This window comes from Ceratotherium simum, chromosome 17 (assembly GCF_057802395.1).
Source record: "Ceratotherium simum simum isolate JZ-2026a chromosome 17, ASM5780239v1, whole genome shotgun sequence".
In the NCBI taxonomy this organism is placed as follows: domain Eukaryota; kingdom Metazoa; phylum Chordata; class Mammalia; order Perissodactyla; family Rhinocerotidae; genus Ceratotherium; species Ceratotherium simum.
This window is the reverse complement of record NC_141916.1, coordinates 28,921,740-28,941,200: the sequence shown is the minus strand read 5'-3', so window position 1 is coordinate 28,941,200 and position 19,461 is coordinate 28,921,740. Positions and strand designations below refer to the sequence as shown.

The 19,461-nt window shown below is 34.6% G+C and overlaps 1 protein-coding gene and 1 long non-coding RNA gene across 2 annotated transcripts in view; one reads left to right on the top strand and one right to left on the bottom strand.

Annotated features, from left to right (window-relative positions):
• CPNE8 (copine 8) overlaps positions 1-19,461 on the bottom strand; it is a 204,262-nt gene that overhangs the window by 60,531 nt on the left and 124,270 nt on the right. Inside the window, exons 11-12 of the mRNA XM_004441153.3 lie at positions 5,295-5,370; positions 688-741 (exon numbers count right to left, since the gene is read on the bottom strand). Of these exons, the coding sequence (XP_004441210.1) occupies positions 688-741; positions 5,295-5,370 (130 nt within the window). The remainder of the gene's footprint in view (positions 1-687; positions 742-5,294; positions 5,371-19,461) is intronic.
• Positions 1-19,461, top strand: part of LOC147914763 (uncharacterized) — a 108,665-nt gene that overhangs the window by 85,373 nt on the left and 3,831 nt on the right. Inside the window, exons 2-3 of the long non-coding RNA XR_015554968.1 lie at positions 16,579-16,613; positions 17,272-17,392. This is a non-coding gene — a long non-coding RNA (uncharacterized LOC147914763). The remainder of the gene's footprint in view (positions 1-16,578; positions 16,614-17,271; positions 17,393-19,461) is intronic.

Genomic DNA, 19,461 nt, shown 5'->3' with positions numbered 1-19,461 from the left:
AAATCCGTGAGCTAAGCTATATAATAAGAAATGTGCATTTTTGTCATGGTCCTTTACTGAGGCCATCTAATATTTTAAGTGTCTTGCTTTATAGAAATCTTTAAGAGATGAGAGGGAACTAAGATTTTACTTCTCCCAAGGAGAGTTAATCTTGGGATAAAATCTTAAGAATATTTTTTATCAAAATAGGATGATTTTGATTTTTCCCAATTTTAAGAAACTTTTACCTCTGCACCCTCCTGCACTGATTTCGTCCACATTCCCCCAGAGTTGTAAATTTTAATGCACTATAAATTAGCACTCTCATATCCCATAAAATGAGTCTTAATAGTTAAACATAGTCTATCAAAAATATAATATTTCTTACTACTACTTAAACTTTTTCACGTCTGCTTGATGCTCTCTAGTGTGATTTCATTGAATGAAGAATTCATAACAAAACTTCAGCTTCTGTCAGAGGCCATACAACCCCTGCAACAACCTGCAGGAAGCTGGGTCACTACCCCTATAAGGAATTCTCCATTTCAACCATTCCCATAGCAAATTAATTTTTCTATCATATACCTTCATATTAAAATCCTAAGTGAAACAGCTCAGTTTTTAGTTGCTTCTATCCTGATAAAAAATGTTACATATTTTTTTATTCTTTATTTGAATCTTTAATGAATAACATAAAACTTGACTTACTGTTCCTGAATTGATATATTTTTTCTTTTTTCCTTTCTTTTTGGGATTCACCACCTTAAAAAGCAGATGAAACAATTAGAATGTGTTAGGTTTTGTACTGAAATACTTTAAAAATGTGTAGTTCAACCTAGTGCCTTGACTTCTTATATATTTATTCATTCACAAATGCCTTCAGTATGACTTTTGGACATTTATTTTTTTCACCTGTTTTAGACATCGTAAGTCTTTCAGGCTTTCTGCCCTTGCTGTTAAGAAATCTCAACCTCCAAGTAGATAAATGCACTTCAGCCAAAACTTCCCTGCAAAAGGGAAGTGATCATTTTTTTAAAAAAAATCTTTTTCAGTAATATTCTTCTCAACCACTTTATGCACTGATTACCCTACCCATATGCACCTTCTTGATGTGAGAGAGACCTTTAATATCCAAGGTGCTAAATAACAACGATTGCTTTGTAGAAAAACTACACGTTGCTAAAGAAAAATATATCCAAGAGACACAATTTTTTTATTAGATTATATACATTAACATAGTAAATCACCTAAATATGTAACTATTTAAAGGTTCTATTGACCTAACTACTGCTTTATAATGGTAGTAATTTCCACTAGACACCCAACTGTATAATAATTGGTAAAGGTCTGCTTTGTATATAAAAGATTGAGTTTTTGACTGTTTATTCCGTGAGGAAATATTATTGCACTCCTATATTTTACAAGATACTGGAGGATATAAGAAATATAAAGATGAATAAGACCCGTCAATCTAATGGGATAAATAGAACACGTAAATGCCTTAAGAGAGGATCCTTCAGCACATCTCAATCCAAAATACAGAGGAAGCATTTTGACAGGGAAAGAAAGATGAAAGAAATTATATATAAGTATTATTTGAGCTAGAATATATTAATTTAAACTAGGGCTCCAATAAAAACAGAATAGAGAAATACAACATTCTAGAAAGATGAAAACGTAATTGGCTCAGGTTGGCTGGAGCAGACAGCAAATACAAAGAGATTAAAAATGAGACACTCCTGTCTGTGCTCCTGGAGATCCTGAAAGGGCCCTCTAGTCAGCTCCAGCCCCCTCACAGCCACAGTCCACCAACAGTCCTGCGGGTTCAGGGTCCCAGTGGGAAACAATCCTGTCTGCACACCCGGGGATCCTGAAAGGGCCCTTTACACAGTTCCAGCCCCTCCCAGCCACAGTCTGTGAGCAATCCTGACAGCACAGGGACCCGCCAGGAGACACCGATGTCTGCACTTCAAGAGATTCTGAAATAGCCCTATGCTTATTCGGCTCCAGCCCCTCCAACCTCAGTCGGGAAGCAGTCCAGCCCACCCAGGGACCTAGTGGGAGACATGCCCATCTGTGCCTCTAGAGCCAGGTCTATAGACCTCAATCTTGGCTGTGGAACAGCAAATAGCCTGGGGCTCAGTTCCAGCCCCTCTCAGCCGTGGTCCAGGGATAGTCTTGCCCACTCAGGGGACCTATCCGGTCATCAGGCAGGAGCCCTCCCAAGGATCTGGTGGGAGCCACACCCGTCTGTGCACCTTAAATAGCTACATGTTGAGGACTGAGGACCCAACTGTGCACCTTGAAGAGCTTGGTCTGGTGCCACCGTACTGAACAAGGTCCTGGAGCCAGTCTCATCCACCCAGAAACCAGACATGATCCACTCCCGCCCAAGCCCCTGGTAATAAGCATGCCAACTGCAGACCAGACCACAGACCTAGCAACAGCCTCAAAACCAGCTCCAACCCAGCACTACTGGAATTCTGGAGGGAATCCAATCAGTCCAGGGAATGACAGAAGAAGGTCTTTACCTGCCAAAACCAGTCTGTAAAGCTGTGGGGGGCTTTTAAAAGCTTGGGCATGTTGCTGAGGATCTAGAAGGCCAAGTGCTTATGCAGGACTGTGCACATGGCCAGGAAAGACCTTGAGGAAATCCTAATCTTTCATCTCTGTCTGACTGTGAGGCTGCTTAAACAGCAAGTGAAAGCCAAGGCAGAGTTTTGCACTGTTGGAGCATATAAGGAGTGCACCAACATCAAGTCATGTGCTCACCACTAGCTAACCAGGCCAAGACTTCAATGGCCCACACAACAAAGAAAACAGACTTTATAGAATTAGCCCAGGAAAGTCACTAAACAAACGGCAACAACAACAAACCCTGGGGAGGATCCAATCTCCAGTGTTACTACGCTATGTTTTTTAAAATTTACAGTATTCAACAACAACAAAAAAATACAAGACATGCATAGAAACAGGAAAGTATGGCCTAAACATAAGAAAAAAGCAATCAATAGAAACTATCTCTGAGAACGTGCAGATATGGGATTTATTTGACAAAAATCTTTAAATCAGTTATTATAAATATGTTTAAAGAACTAAAGGAGACTATGCATAAAAAATTAAAGAATGAAACAATGTCTCACCAAATAGAAAAATCAATAAGTAGATTAAAATTATAAGAAAGAACCAAATAGAAATTCTCAACTTGAAAAGCATAAGAACTGAAATGAAAAATTCACTAGAGAGGTTTAACAGAACATTTGAGCCGGAAGAAGAAATAATTAGTGATCTTGAAGATTGGTCAATTGAGATTTTCTACTTTAAGGAACAAAAAGAAAAAATTAAGAAAAAAATATTAACAGAGCCTAAGAGATCTGTGGGACACAAACAAGCATAATAACATATGCATAATGGGAGTACCAAAAGGAGAAGGGAGAGAGAAACGAGCAGAAAGAATATTTGAAGGAATAATGGCTGAAATTTCCATGGTTGCCTCAACAAAACTGAATCCCTTGTATGTGTGCAGAAAATGAAGTTTCCAATGTATTGGACCAAGAGCTGTCCATTGAAATCCTAAAACTACCTGTACATAATACATAATGGTCTCCGATTTTCTTCAGACTTATCTTTTCTATTGACAATATGTATAATAAGAAAACATTTATATTTGACATTATGGCACAAATATCCATGCAGAGTATTTAATAAGGAATAATTGTTACTAAGCTTCTTTGTCATCTCATCAGATGTGGCACCAATCTCCTCATTAAGCAAGCTTTGTTGAATAAGATAGCGCCAAAGAACAGAAGACATTATAAAAGCTGAGCAACTCAAAGTGGTTGATCTCTGGAAGGTTATGTGGTGACTGGCAGTAAATGAGTCCTAAGTACAAAGAGGACTGGTACGCATATGTTGTTCCTCCTCAGTCTTGAAAGCAGGCAGGGAAAACAGGCATCTATATAATTACAACCTGTCGTATACTACTTTCATTGCCTCTTTAGAGCCTTATTAATATTCCTTCCTTGGAAGACCCAGATAGAAAAATCTATCCATTACTCCATCTTTGTCTTTGCCTGGGAAGCTTTCTTGAGTTGAGTTTTGCACCCCTCTGCATTATCTCATAGTCCACTAAGTATACAACTATCTACATATAGCACTTATCAAGACACAGTAGACATATTTCATGTGTTTGTCTCACCCATTAGACACTGAAATTTTTATTCATCTCTGTATCCCCAGGGCCTAATATAGAGTGTCTGATATAGAAGCCATGTAATAAATATTTTATTTATAAGTTAATAAATAAATGAATGCATGGAATACAACTGCTTTAGCCCAGAAAGAACGTGGTAGAAGAAGGAGATTCCTCCACTCTTAACTTAAAAGAGGTTAATTTTAGTGTCAATCTGGCAGGAAACACTAAATATTGAGATATGCTCCTTTAATATCAATGCATATTAAATTAAAAAATTATAGAGATTGTACAGATAACTTAGCTCAAGGATTGACAGTGCTAAAACATACCGTATGCTCCACACATATCTGGTAGTTAACTGGCAGGGTAGGTTTCAGGCAGAAACAACCAGTGTGTTTGCTTTAATAACTTAGATTTCTCTAATGACTGAGTCATACCTTCTCATTCCCTTCAGTCTTCAACTAAATACAGTGAAGGTGCTCAGACACACTAAGCAGACCACAGCTCATTTAATAAGACCATGTGTACACAACTAAAATGTATGCTGTTCTCTTTTTATTAAAAAAGGGTTGAAGTGGCCAGCCCCAGTAGCCTAGTGGTTAAGTTTGGCACACTCTGCTTCAGCGGCCCAGGTTCAGTTCCCAGGAGTGGATCTACACCACTTGTCTATCAGTGGCCATGCTGTGACGGAGGCTCACACACAAAATAGAGGAAGACTGGCAACAGATGTTAGCTCAGGGCGAATCTTCCTCAGCAAAAAATAAATAAATAATAAATAAATAAATACAAAGGGTTGAGGGAGGAGGTTGGTAGGAAGGCAAAACAGCAAGGCTGAAGCTTAAGGAAAAATAAACTTGCACCCATATTGAATTTTTTTTAATAGAAAAAGTTTAATAGGGAGGCATTTCTAAATCTCTCAAAGTAGATTTAAAAGACTATGTGACTTGAAGGGAAATAATATCATTTAATCTCAGAAACAAGTCTGTTCAAAATGTTTAAAGATTCTTACATATATTGGTACTCAGTTAACCTTTGGCAATTACCCTTTGCAAAATCTACTTTTGAAGCACAAATTTACTTATTCCAGAGGAAAATAATAATAAAATAAAATTTCTCTTACCTCATATACGTTGAACTGTGATTGCCCTCTAGAAAGTTCCCTATAGCTTGTTGTAAATTCTCCAATGAAATCATGACTAAAATTAAGGGGAAAAAATTTATACAGTATTAACTTTCACACATTTGGCAATTATATTTTAAAGCTTTTTAGAAATGTATAGTTTAATCATAAAAAAAATGCTTGATATTATGAACATAACTTAATAACTTGTGATAATTTAAAAGAGACTGATATGTAATTTCATTGTTCTTTAGCCCAAAATTATGCATAATCAAAAATTACATTAGTATTTAAACAATATTTAATTTACCCCACCAATATTAATATTTCAAACAAGCATTTTAGCTCATATCTCAAAAACATTTCATCCTCTATGCTATCCAAATGATTATTTATTAGGATGAATATTTAAGACAGTCAAAAATTTGTTATTATCCATATCAATAATCACAAATATATAATATACAAAATCTTCAAATACTCCTATGATCAAGATATAATAGGACAGCATTTTTAAAAGAGTATCCTGTGTTAACATGGATAATAGTCACTAAGCCTTGTTTTCAATAATAATAACTTAAAAGTACCCTGCTAATACCAATACGGTTATTCCGAATTTTTTCACCTTAATGCAATCGCCACTACGTTCTCAGAAAGCAGAACTTCTACAGACGCCTTTTCAGTTTAGGTGGGGAGGGGTAAGGATTGAGTAAGCATGTCTTAGTTCTCACTGTAAATCCTTATCAATGTGATTATGAGGCTGACCTCTGCAACTGTAAAAGCATGTTATGCATTCAGCAATTTAGAGAGGACTTGTATTCTACTACTCTGCACTAACGTAATGGCCACCACTAGGTTGAACACACACTGCTGAGAAACAAGTGCCAAATTCTGGTATTCAATGCAATGGTGAAACATAATGCATGAAAAGCAGAAGATGACTGTAGGAGCTAACGTAGTATACCACACATAAGGGATGTCGCTGCTATTTGTATCGTAGAATTTAAGCTTGGCCCACTCGCTTTGCAAATGCAAGGTGCTCATTACTGTAAAAATGGATATTTTCCCAAAACTCCATGCAGGTTTATGCTTAACTGTGAATCACTAAAATGCACAGAACCTTCCATAAACCTGATGACCAGTAACAAGCAACAAACAAGTTGTGTCTACAGCCAAGCAAAACACTGATTTCTAAACATGGGGTTTCGGAGAGAAAACAAGCTGCCATTAATCTTAGTAGAGTTTTTGCAATAAGAAATGTTTTTCAAAAATTGATATAGCTCGTTTAGACATCCAGCCTCCCAGTTCTCCCTTATAGCAAAGATCTTGTACATATATCACAGTAGGCCATATGGTGCATCCCTCTTTACACCAGTATCACCTTGACCTCTTCTAGATTTAACTTTCAGAAGCAGATCTACAAACAAGAAAATGGTAAAAGGAAAGAGGATTGAAGACCGTGATAAATATATTTGCGTTTATGAACCCAAACCCATAGCACTCATCTTTCACATTACATGAGGAAAATTACAAAACAGTACTTTAACGCTACTTTTTTTAAATATTTTTATATTTTTAATAAATGAAATAATTCTCTTTGATCTTCAGAAGTGCAAGCTCATAACCGTGAAATCTTTCACTGCAATCTTAAAAACTCTGAGATATGGAGATTATGTTTAGAATCTATCCTCCTCCATTGCTATGCATGTTTCAGATATCTTAAGTAATAATCACTGAGATAAAAGGTTCTTTTAGAGCACTTCAAACATAGCACTTTGATACTAATATGTGAACAAGACTTTTATATAACCAGGCCTCACCACACTAACGGTGGGAACCTAATATAGAGGCATTAGAAAATGCCTAGATCATTTAAGGTCTTTTGGTAGTTTTCTGATTGTGCAAGTCCTACCCCTGTTTTGTTAATTGTTTAAATTCAATTTTCAGCTCTTATTGGTAACACTAAATTCCTGCCACGCAGCACTAATCAAAACTTAGTAGAGAGAAGCAAAATTTACTGGTCTCAAGTAAATGCACTTATTCAATCAAGTCTCGAGGACATATGATACCTCCATCAGAATAAAGCCATTCCAACACAGTAGCAAATCTGGACCCAATTGCAATGGTCGGGTTTACTATACTGCACATTGACATGTCCACGTTGAAGTCATTGTGGAACTTTCTAAGAAGCAGTTCTTTGATATTTGGTTCTGCTTTGTTCCTGTTAAATTTGTTACTCTACAGAATTGAGTGATGAACAATGGGGTACAATTCTCTTTGATCTCCATGCTAGGAATCTGTGCTGCTCATGTGTGTTTCCTATTCTGAAAAGACCCTATTTATCATGAAATGGAGATTTTCCCTTCTGAGGTAGTTGTTAGAGAGCTTAAGCCAAATTTGTGGCTCATTTCTAGCAGGATGTGTCTTCACGATGTGCTGTCCTCTGCAGACTTTTCAGATATCTCACTCTTGTTTCCTCTTTGCTTCAATTTCCTCACAGTTTATTTTGCCATGTCTTATTATACGCCTTCTTATAAGCTTCTGTGGATCCTTTCCAGAATAAGACAGGGCATAAACAAATGAAAGAATGAATAACTTTCCCCTCATTCTGAATCTTGTTCAAGATGATTATTTTGAATAAAACACTGAATTTGCTTGTCATATAAATGCAATGTTCTCCTGTGTTGTAGAGGAGAAAATGTAGAGTCACAAATTGCATTTCGGCCTCCAAGACAACATTCTGTGAGATAAAGAAAACACATCATTGTATCTATTCAGATTCAGAGAAATGGATGATCAAGAAGAGAGGATTTGTCAAAAGGTCATAAATATAAGGCAGTAAGTGGAGACAGCAATAAGAAAGCCAAGCCTAGATATAAGGTGCCACGTCTCAAGAAGAAATCTGAAGAATTTGGGAGGATAAGTGGATAGATTCTCAGGTCAATTTTGTTATAGATCTCTTGGAATACATGGAAGTTTTTCTAGTTTCCTTTGTAACCTGTCATATCTCAAATACTACATATTAAATCATAGGTAAGTACCCTAAAAAACTATTCTAGGTGGTTTTCACTGATTTATTCTTATCATTCTTTTTCCCTATCACCTATTCCCAGATTCTACTAAGATCAAAAGAAAGAAAATTTAATTTGCTTTAATATTTTTATCTGCTCATGACTGTCAATACTATAACATTGAAACAATTCTCACCATACAGAGAAATACGATGGAAAGTACTTTGATAAATCACAACCAACAACTTCCTTGGGATTCAATAATACTGCTTTGCTATTTCCTGTTAATTTAATTGCAACTAAAATAATTATTCTATGTCTCCAGCTCTCTGACTGCATTTACAAAATAAAGTTTACTCCAGAGCTGTTTATCTGATTTGTGCCTATTTGCATCTCTAATTTTTTCCATGCTTTTTTATAATTTACATATGTTATGTCAAATCTGAGGAAATAAAGAGATACTTAGAGCAAATGGATTAATATAGCTAGTACTTTGGCTCTAAAATGCCTTGTTTGAGTAAAGTGATTAAATTGTTGAATAAAATCTGTACATTATAATCATTTCTAAGCTCTATTAATAGTGGAAAAACGAGTACTATGTATGTCCACATTTACATCTGAAAACTGTAAGACAGCCACTAGTCCCTATTTAACAAACGTGTCCATCCTCCCCTACTTTTGGCATCTGTTTCCCCTGCATCACTTATCTTTTACTCTACAGATTAGCTATTTCCTACAAGAAGCCTTTTCTGTTTCATGCCCTTCCTCTTTGCTCTCAAAAAATCCTCAGTCTCTCATTACACTTCCTATATTGTATTATACTCATTGTTTATATAGCTCCCCTATTAGGTTTTAGCAAACTTGGAGGTAAGAAAGCTGATAAATTCATCTCAGTATTCCCAGCAGCCACCCCAATGGCTGGTACCCAGTGAGCACTGTTGTACGTTACAAATTTACTCATGTTAATATCACAGTCACGCTGTGATCTTACCTTGCTGGTAATATTAATAATATTAACAATTTTTCTTCACATCAATTATATTTAGTCCAAAAGAATGGCACAAGTGCCAAACATATTAACATGGCTACTCTATCTCCTTAAAACAGCTCTGAGAGTAATGCAGACAACTGTTATTTTCCCACAGAAATGCATCCACATAATTACACCAAAGGTACAGAAAAAAAAAGGTAGAGAACATTGCCTTTTGTTGGCATTTCCGATGGTTTTCCTAAAGGCCACCCTGCCTTGGGCACAATGGATGATGCTTATTTTCCTTGCAGTCATTAAACTAATTTTCCACATAATGTGTACAAACGGCAAATACATACTGAATCCACCGCATCACTTTCTCTATCACTATGCGGTCTTCAGTAAGTCAGTCAACTTTGAGGTCCTTGTATCTGCACCCAAAAATTGGAGGCAATGCCTATTTACTGTTTTGAAAATAAACCCGGAGAATTCATTTGATTCATTCTGTGAAAGGTGTTTAACTCCTTAAAAAAGACACCATTAAAACACATTTTTCTAATTATTAAGAACATAACTCCAGACATCTATATATGTAGCTTTAAGGAACTTTTAATCAAAATAACTTGTGAAGATGTAATAGGTTTATGAATTGATATTTTGGAGCTACACAAACACCTGTGGCTTGTACTGTTCTGCTGAAGAATGCTTAATTCATTAGGCATACCTCGCCTTTGGAGTACATCACAGTGTGATGTGTTTCAGGTGTGTACTGAAGGATATCTCAAATGAAGATTTGTACACAAATTATACATTAAATACAAATTCTCTAATTGGGATGTTGAAAAGATTTCAGCACGAAAATTGTCATGATCTTTCCTATGGGAAAAACAGCCCCAGATACTGTCTCTTCCGTTTGTATTTCAACATAATAATTTCCCATGTTCCTCCATCTTGTCTAATGTGTCCCAGTCCTAGCAAGCACAGTGAGATTTAGGAAAATAGCAAAAGATTGAGCGGTTACAGAAATGACAGATGCTTTTAATCGAAGTGTAGTTATGGTGACCCTAATTCAATGGATAGGTTATAGACATTTTTACTGCTCAAACCTGTATCTGTAAGAGGAGAGCAGCAATGTTTTTCCAGAGGTGACTGAAACCAAGCCATTAATTCCATAATTACAAGTAAAATATACCATGGGACTTGTAATTTCCTATGACGGCCACAAAAAATTTTCATGAGTCCAGAAAACAACATAACAGCGGTCTATGATTTTGCTAATTTTCTTTGCTTTTCTTCTATTCAAAGCCTTTGACTTGGACACAACTTTTCAGCATCTAAGTACACTTTTTCTTTTTGCTGAGGAAGATTTGCCCTGAGCTAACATCCGCTGCCAATCATCCTCTTTTTGTATGTGAGCCACCACCACAGCACGGCCACTGACAGAAGAGTGGTGTACCGAAACCAGGCCACCAAAGTGAAGCATGCCAAACTCAATCACTAGGCCACCAGGGCTGGCCTAAGAGTGTTTTTTTTAACGAGATAACACTAGCTTTCATTGATTCTTAAAGGAAGTAGTTCTATTTAAAAATTTCAACAAAATCAAGCCTTCTTTGCCTTGTAACTTCCTCAAATCCTGATGGAGACTTTAGTTTCCTTTAAAAAGTCCAGAAATATGACCTTCAAATATTCCTAGATTATGAGCTGGTCTATTTCTAAACCTACAGAACTATTATGATTCTTAATTAATAGCCCCAGTAAACACAGATTATAAGCACATTCTGACAAAAGTAATTTTTTTCTTCATAAAGACCCAGTTTATGTTTTTACTGGTAGAAATTATCATACACAAGATCTATATGAATGTACTCAATGTAGAAGTGATCATTTATCTCCAGCTTTGTTGAAATTTTAAATAATTTCATGAGATTTACAACTTCTTTGCTCCCTCTGTAGATTACAATAATACTTCTGGGCCTCCAAGAGGGAAATAGATATAATCATTCTCAAATATTAACAATTCAGCAAGAGAAATAGGCTAATTTTATCAGTCTTATCCACACCTACTCCTTGATCCATTTCTAATACAGATAGAAATTTTAAAAGATATAAATACCATATGTGTATAAAATAAGTCTGATTGCCCTTTTGAGTATAAACATATATAAAATTTTATAGAATAATATATATTACATCTACATAATCATACATTTGAATGTTTGTATTTTACCTATTATTATTTAATATTTTGTTTATTAACTTTATTTTCACTTATTTATTGTATCTGCCTAAAGACTTGGATAAATCACATTTTCTAAAATAAAGACAATATTTTTAATGTGTTTTACATTGATATAGCAAATGATATCTGCCATAATAAAGGAAATGTTCTACATGATGATTTATCGCATTTAAGCCAAAACTGTGTGCCTACATAGTTACTCCAAATTAAAAAAACATACAAGATATACACATATTTTTAAAGTATATTTATAATGTTAGATTACCTAAATTGCATGTGTATCTATTAGACATAGTGTAAATTTTAACTACACATAAAGTCTAACTTTTGTTATATAATTACCTTTAATTCTTTTCTATTGCCTCTAATAATCTTAATGCACCAAAATATTTTCAAGCAAAAACTCCTCATTCAAATTAAAATCTGTCTGATCAAATAAAAAGCATTATCTTATTTAAGGCCATATATTCTTAATATAAAATAGCTTTTACCCAGCAATAGTTTCACACTGCAATTCAATCCACTGAAAGGTAGGACGTAGTTTCTTTAGCCAGCCAGGATCTTTGGATATTTTTCTAAGTTATATGAATTAGAAAGTTGACTGAGATACTGTCTGAAGTTAAAATCTTCTCCAATATCACGGACTTTTAAATATTTACGTCATCCATGTCACATACCTTTTCTTCTGTAATTTCAAAGTGATTGAATACTAGCTTTTATTTTAGAGAAGAAGGTCTGTGTGATCCAGTATCCTGTTTCCAAAATTTAAACTAACAGCCAATGAATGTTATTTAGTTCAGAATAATGAGAACTAATAATAATTAATATTATTATAATAAACAAAACAACAAAAAAGAAACAGGAGGAACATTAGCATAAAATAATGATAAATTTAATGTTGGCCAAAGGATCAAAGTTAAAAAAAAAATTGGACAGTAAATCTCTATTCTTGCACCTTTTTGTTCTTTCTCTGTCACTGGTCTGTAGTCATATAAATGCAATTCAAAGTAATCATTTCTTTTCCAACATATTAATAACAGATACCTTTATTTAAAAAGTTTAAAAAAAACTGTCATAAGAAGAAAAATTAATTCATAGTGTTAAAAAATTTTACTTTAGCTATGCCTCATATGCTTTTGTAAATTGTTCATTTATATACTAATATATTTCTGGGCTAGTGCTGAATAAAGATTGGTATATTAGTATATTTATATTTTACTTTTTTCACTCAAAGTTGCATGAGTTCATAGATAGATCTATCTACCCATCTATCTCGATTTGATATTATACTGCTAGCTTTCTTTATTCTCTGTAAGCTTTCACTACCACTGTATGTCGTTAAGAAATAATAATATCATCTTAATTTGTCTTGTTTTTTCACAATGATTAAGTCTAGAACAGAGGAATTCTATCACTGCTCAACCCAAGGTTCATATTTTGATAAGAAAGCACAAGGGAAAAAAATGTGACAAGAGTACAACACTCTCTCACACACACCCACACACACACACCCACACACACCTATATAACACACAACTCCCAGCCTGAAGTAGCAAAAGTTGGCAAATTGCACACTACAGTCCACTGCTACCCAAGGTTAGGGTCTTTTCAATGGTGAACAATCCCTTCTTTGCCTCTGGAGTATCCTCTCCACTCTGTGTGTTGGGACACCACTTCCCACAGGCGTGCCAGAGTTGCCAACAGACATCATAAGTGTTCTAGCTTCCTTGCCATCCTTGCTTGTGGAGCCAGCTACCAGTTTCCATGCTCTTTCTGGCCACTGGTCTCCATACTGCCCATTATCTTCCTAACAGACTAAGGGACTCCAAAAAGGGCAACAGGGATCAACTGCTAGGGGTAAGTCACAAAGAGGAGATTAAAGTAAATTTGCTATTGAAATTCTTTCAAACATATGGGGAAAAATGCACTTTGGAGAGCTTTTTTTGATCAGTGTCAAAGTCTTAGATTTAATAGTCTTACAAGCCAAAAAAAAGAAAAGGTGTGTCTACTCAGTACAAAGTTATATGGATTATTGCTGCTGTAGTTTTTCATCTGTATAGACAATTCAGATAATTCAAGTCCGAAAAGCTGTCATCCCACCAAATTGCCTAGAATATTTATCTCAAAAAAAAAAAAAGTAATTCACAAAATTCACTTTTATTTTGTGCTGTGTAGACAAGGTATTCTTAGTAAAAAATGTACGTTACAAATGTTTAAAATGATCATCTCACTTTGGCTAAATTTCACACTTAGAATTGACCAGAGTTTACTGTACTCCTTGACAGAGATCTCATTTGGCAGCTCAGAACTTTCAGATTTGAAAGAATTTCAGTCTCTGGAGGTTGTTTGCTTATTTTTATACTAATATAAAAGTAATAACTATTTATGAACATTCAAGATTTGTAAGGTTTTCTTTGAATTCCTATATAATGGAAAAAAATGAAAATTATTTTCGTATACTACTTATGGAGAAACAAACTTTTTAGGTATTTTGAGAGGCTTTAATAATTCTTTACGTGATTTTTAGGGGTGTTACTTGTATGATAATGGCTTTAACAATGTAAATATCTTCAAAGTATTAAAATATGGAAATAGGATAGCCCACCTCATAAAGTTTGTTGTTTTGTTACAAGCTTGAATAAATTAGTATATTTTTAACCAAGTGAGGCTCCAGGAGACTATGAAGCAAAATTTCAGAATTATCGAGTTCCCAAGAGATACAAATCTAAGACATTAATCAAAGAATTGAAAGCACTGAATGATTTAGTGTTCAGGCTGCTTAGATGGGATAATATCTACTTGAAGAAGCACTTCCTTTTCAATAATAGGCATAGTAGGAAGCTTGTCCCTAAAACACATTATAAAAATCTGTGAATTTTCTAGTGGAAATGAAATAAATATCCATGCAACCCAATAAAAATAATGTCTCCCTATTTGCTCTACCTTTGAGTTCTACTGACTTTGGGTAAGTCATTAGGCTTTCTAGCAAAATTTTCTCATCCCTCAAACCCACAAAATACGTTTTCCTATTTACTTCAAAAAAAGAGTTGAGTTGATTAACTTGAGTTGTTCTGAACAACTCACCAGAAATATGCTTTTAAGTTTTTGGAAGAAAGGAAGTATCTTAGAAAATGGCCATAAATGCAGCCCTAATCTCAATATATGTTAAAAATAATTTTAGAGATTTAAATATAAATTTATAGAGGCCAACCCCACGGCATAGTGGGTAAGTTCAGCGTGCTCCACTTTGGCAGCCCAGGTTCACCGTTCAGATTCCGGGCGTGGACCTACACCACTCGTCATCCATGCTGTGGCGGCGACCCACATACAAAATAGAGGGAGGTTGGTACAGACGTTAGCTCAGGGCTAATCTTTCTCTAACAAAAAAAGAGGAAGATTGGCAACAGATGGTAGGTAAGGGCAAATCTTCCTCAGAAAAAAAAAAAATTATATATATAAATTTATAATACATATGTTCCATTGGCTTACTCATTTAGACTATGCTCTAATACACGCAAACATATTAGCATTTGATCTAAAGTATATATGGTAGATTCCTTCTACATATTAAATATCTTCTATACTTTCAGGAAAAATAACACTAAAGAACTGTTTATAGTTTAGATAGTAATGACTTCAAATAGGCATTGTGAATATGTGAAGATTTAAATATAAGGATATTTTTCTATAGATCTAAATAAACATTCCAATTGTGAATTCACTTTAAACATAAACCATAAGGAAAAACAGCACATCAGAAATTTCTTCCCTGGCTTGCATGTTTACTTTGTTCTATCTACGTACAAAATTACAAATTGAGGCTAAAAAATATAAGTTAAATTTATATCTCTATCCCAGGATTATAATCATAGAATAATACTAGTAAACCAAGCTACTTAAGTAGTACACTCTATAAATATTCATATACTTTTATTTGTTTACAATGTTTTATTTCAAGTGTGTATCAACTCGTAGATTTAGAAGATTTAGTTTCTGGAAAAGGTTGCCAGGAATTCTGCAACACATCTTACCACAGTATATACAATTGTAATTAATACATGCCATTAGTTAATTATATATTATTAATCAGAAAATCCAAAACTTCAGATTATGTTGACATCCTTAGAAACATTATATAATAAATATTAATCATAGGAATAATTGTGATACCAAAAAAAATATCTAGTTCTTTTTAAGGACCTTACTTACTAGGCAGAAAACAGTTCCTGAGTACTTCCTCTAACTGAACCTTAATGCCAAATAGTTACACTTAGTCTGTTTAATATACACATAGAATAGATAAGAAAAAGCAAAAGAATGGCTTATTCTCAGAAATTCTTTGATGGCGTCAAATTCAGTGCAATGCCAAAGATGTAAATTTTATGTGGTGTTAGCTTAACATTAAAATGTTGCTAATTTTTAGTAGCATAAATATTAATGTAGACTTCATAATCTGGTTTAAACTATAATAGAGAAATGATTCAAAATATTGCGAAACATACATAACAAAAGAAAGTTGTGTTTTCCATTTCTAATGAAGTGGATAATTGAGGCAATTACTTAGATAATTAAAATACATAATTATCTGTATATTTCAAATAAAACTATTTTGAGGGCTTTGTTTTCCCTCTTCAACTTGCATGTACAGACACAAGTTAGAAATTATAAGTACCAAAGCTATGTACCCAAGAAGGATGGAACTAAGAATGTCATGGTTGAACACCAGAGCTTAAGTATAAAAAAATAGGGTAGAAATGTTTGAAGGAAGAGAGCAGCAAATTGAAATTTAGGACATAAAATATTTAGGGAGCTCAGCTTTTACCCATACTAGAGAGGCATGTATCAGTCATCTGGTCAAAAAATTTTAAAAATAAATAAATAACACTAGTACTCAAATATGTTTGAATATTTACCAAAGCTAAATTTTCATTGGTAGTGATAATATTCTATGTGTCTTAGTTTTCCTCCAGATCAGCAACTATAAAATTTTCCTTTCCAAGCATGATTTAACTGTAACATGAATAAATGTCTAAAATATATTTTTGTCTTTTTTAATTCTCTCAGGTTATGCCTACTATAGTCATCATCCAATGCTAAAGGTAAGAACTTGTGTTTCAAAGGGAAGATTGAGGACTTCTGAATATCATGTTCCATTTTTCCTACATGAAGAAGCAAAGGATGACGGGAGATAAAAGCAGTGCTTAGAAAGACAGTTATGACAGAGAATAATTCAGTTGAAAGCCAATGACTACTTGACAGTCATGCAAAATGGATGAGTCATTTCCAGATTCTGAGCCTTAATTTTCATATCTAAAAAGGAAAAAGAAGAACAGTAATATTCCTTATTGGGATTTTTTTTTTTTTTTGAGAATTAAGAGGGGATGTGTAAAATTGCTTAGAATATCAAATTAAATTTAAAACTCTCATAATGAGTGATCACAAAATTGGGTCAGCAGGCTATTTTATAAAAGCAATTTATATAACAGAAAGACCACACCACAACAGTCTCTCTTTCCCATTCATATTCTCTCTCTCTGACTAGCCAAATTCAATGGAATATTAAAATTATTACAAAGCAAAGGTATTTGGCAAATTCATGGCTGTAGTGAACTTCTTACTTGCTAAATTTTAACAAATTGTTTTCAGGACTTAGTTGCTGCTAAGCTTAGTTTTATGCGTATTTGGAAGACTAATAGGTGACTGACGAACACTGTACAGCTACACATGTTGGTAACACAAAATCTCAAATTGTCTTAGTGTTTAGAATCACAGAGAAAACTGGGTGACCATTACATACCAATAATCATCCTCTCGTATAAAGGACAAGCATCAATACTATCAGACAGTCTTCATCGCATCCAGAAGTTTCATTTCACTGGTAAGAACTTTATGGCCAGCTCTGCCTAAGTTTCTCCCAAAATTTTGATTAAGCAATCACATATACTTCTATTATCTCAAAAAGATATTTTAAGTAGAAGATTCCCCAATTTACACCTTTAATTTATACTCCAGCTTCTCTCCAACTCCCTACTCTCACATCTCTAACTGCCTGACACACATCTCCACTGTGACATATAATTTTAAAAAGAGGAACTAGGGGTAGGAAAAAGTAAAGGAAATACAGTGAATGGCAAAGTCTTTAGCCATGCAATCTTGGGAGAGATAAAGAGAAGCAGGGTAAAACCTAGCCAGGTCTTGGAAACATGTGTATCTATTAGGAAGAGAGAGCTGAGTCTCGTGTAAGAAGGCACAACAGAATTAAGCTGATGTGATCTGAAATGTTTTCATTCCTCTGGAATCATGAATTCCAGTATTGCCTGATTGAGACCACCCACTAGGTTTACATTTGGGAGTCTCCTCATCAAAACTAAGCAAAAGCTAATATAAGAAATTTAAATTTGCCAAGTCCAAAACCAAGTCCATCATATCCACCTTTATCCCCACAAACTGACAAGTTAGCAACCCCCTAATCCCCTATTTCTGTCAATGATGCACATTTTTCACTGTCAACTATCCACAGAATCTGAGAATTCTAACAGTGGTTCTCAACACAAATCTACATCAGGATGACCTGGGGAGTGTTTTTTAAAACAATTCACATTTAGACTGTAACCCAAGCCCAGTGAAGCAGTGTCTGGAGAGGCGACATTTTGAGAAAAGCTCTCCAGCTGTTTCTCATGTACGCCTCCAGTTGAGACCACTGCTATAAATGGTCCACAATGTTTCTGGCAATAAGTGAGAAAATTTAAATACATTTTACTCTTGATTACAGAAAAAGATCAAGATTTTCTGTTTCATAGAATGGAAATGTCACTTAAGATCATTACAGAGATATGCAAAATATTTTCAATATAAGCAAAGGGAAAACTCTTCTGAGCATGGATCAAAAATCTTTTGGGTGGCCGGCCCGGTGGCATAGCGATTAAGTTCTCGTACTCCACCAGGGCGGCCTGGGGTTCGCAGGCTCGGATCCCAGGCAAGCACCGACGCACTACTCGTTAAGCCATGCTGTGGTGACATCCCATATAAAGTAGAGGAAGATGGGCATGGCTGTTAGCCCAGCACCAATCTTCTTCAGCAAAAAGAGGAGGATTGGCATCAGGTCTTAGCTCAGGGCTAATCTTCCTCACACACCAAAAAAAAAAAAAAATCTTTTGGGATGCACATGGTAAAATTACTTGAAGTCACAAATATGTTAATCAATGCAATATTTTATCCAGTAACTTGGTGGTCAAAAATGATTACCATGAATGGGGAAAAGAGGTAAGCTTTGTGTTTTTTTTCTTTTGAAATCTCAATACATTTCTCATGCATGTTATAATATAAATAAGCTGTAGTTTTTTTCAGACTAATTTTTTACAAAATTACCAACTTGTAAGAGAGTCCAAAGGATACCATATGCATGAGATAACAAAAATGACAAAAACAATGTTGAGTTGCTTCAGAGTCGAATGACTGAATATCTTGTCTACACAAGTGTCAGTCTCTCAAAATGGTATTGAAAACTGCTTTCTTTCATCAGGAGACTGTTGTTTGGCTAAAAGCATCTTTATAAGAAATTATTCTCGAATGTTTTAAATATAACAGAAACAGAAAGGTTTTCATTTTACGGACAAAAACTAAGGACCCATAGAGATGCTAATAGGAACTTGAATCAAAATCATCAGCCGTAAAGCAGGCGTTACCTTAATTTTTATGGAGAATAAAGTGCAATTAAAAGTTTCCTCTTTGTTACTGCTCAATTTCAAAACAGGATCTAGAATCCCATATACAGAAAATACAGACTGAATTTGCATATGATTTAGATGTGTTTGTCTCCTGAACTAATAAGACGGGAGTACAACATATATTAATTAAATGAAAGAAAAAAACTAGTTTCTATAAAAAGGAATTGGAAACTTGACATAAACAGGTGATCTGTGAGCCAGTTTAATTTTTTCCACCTCA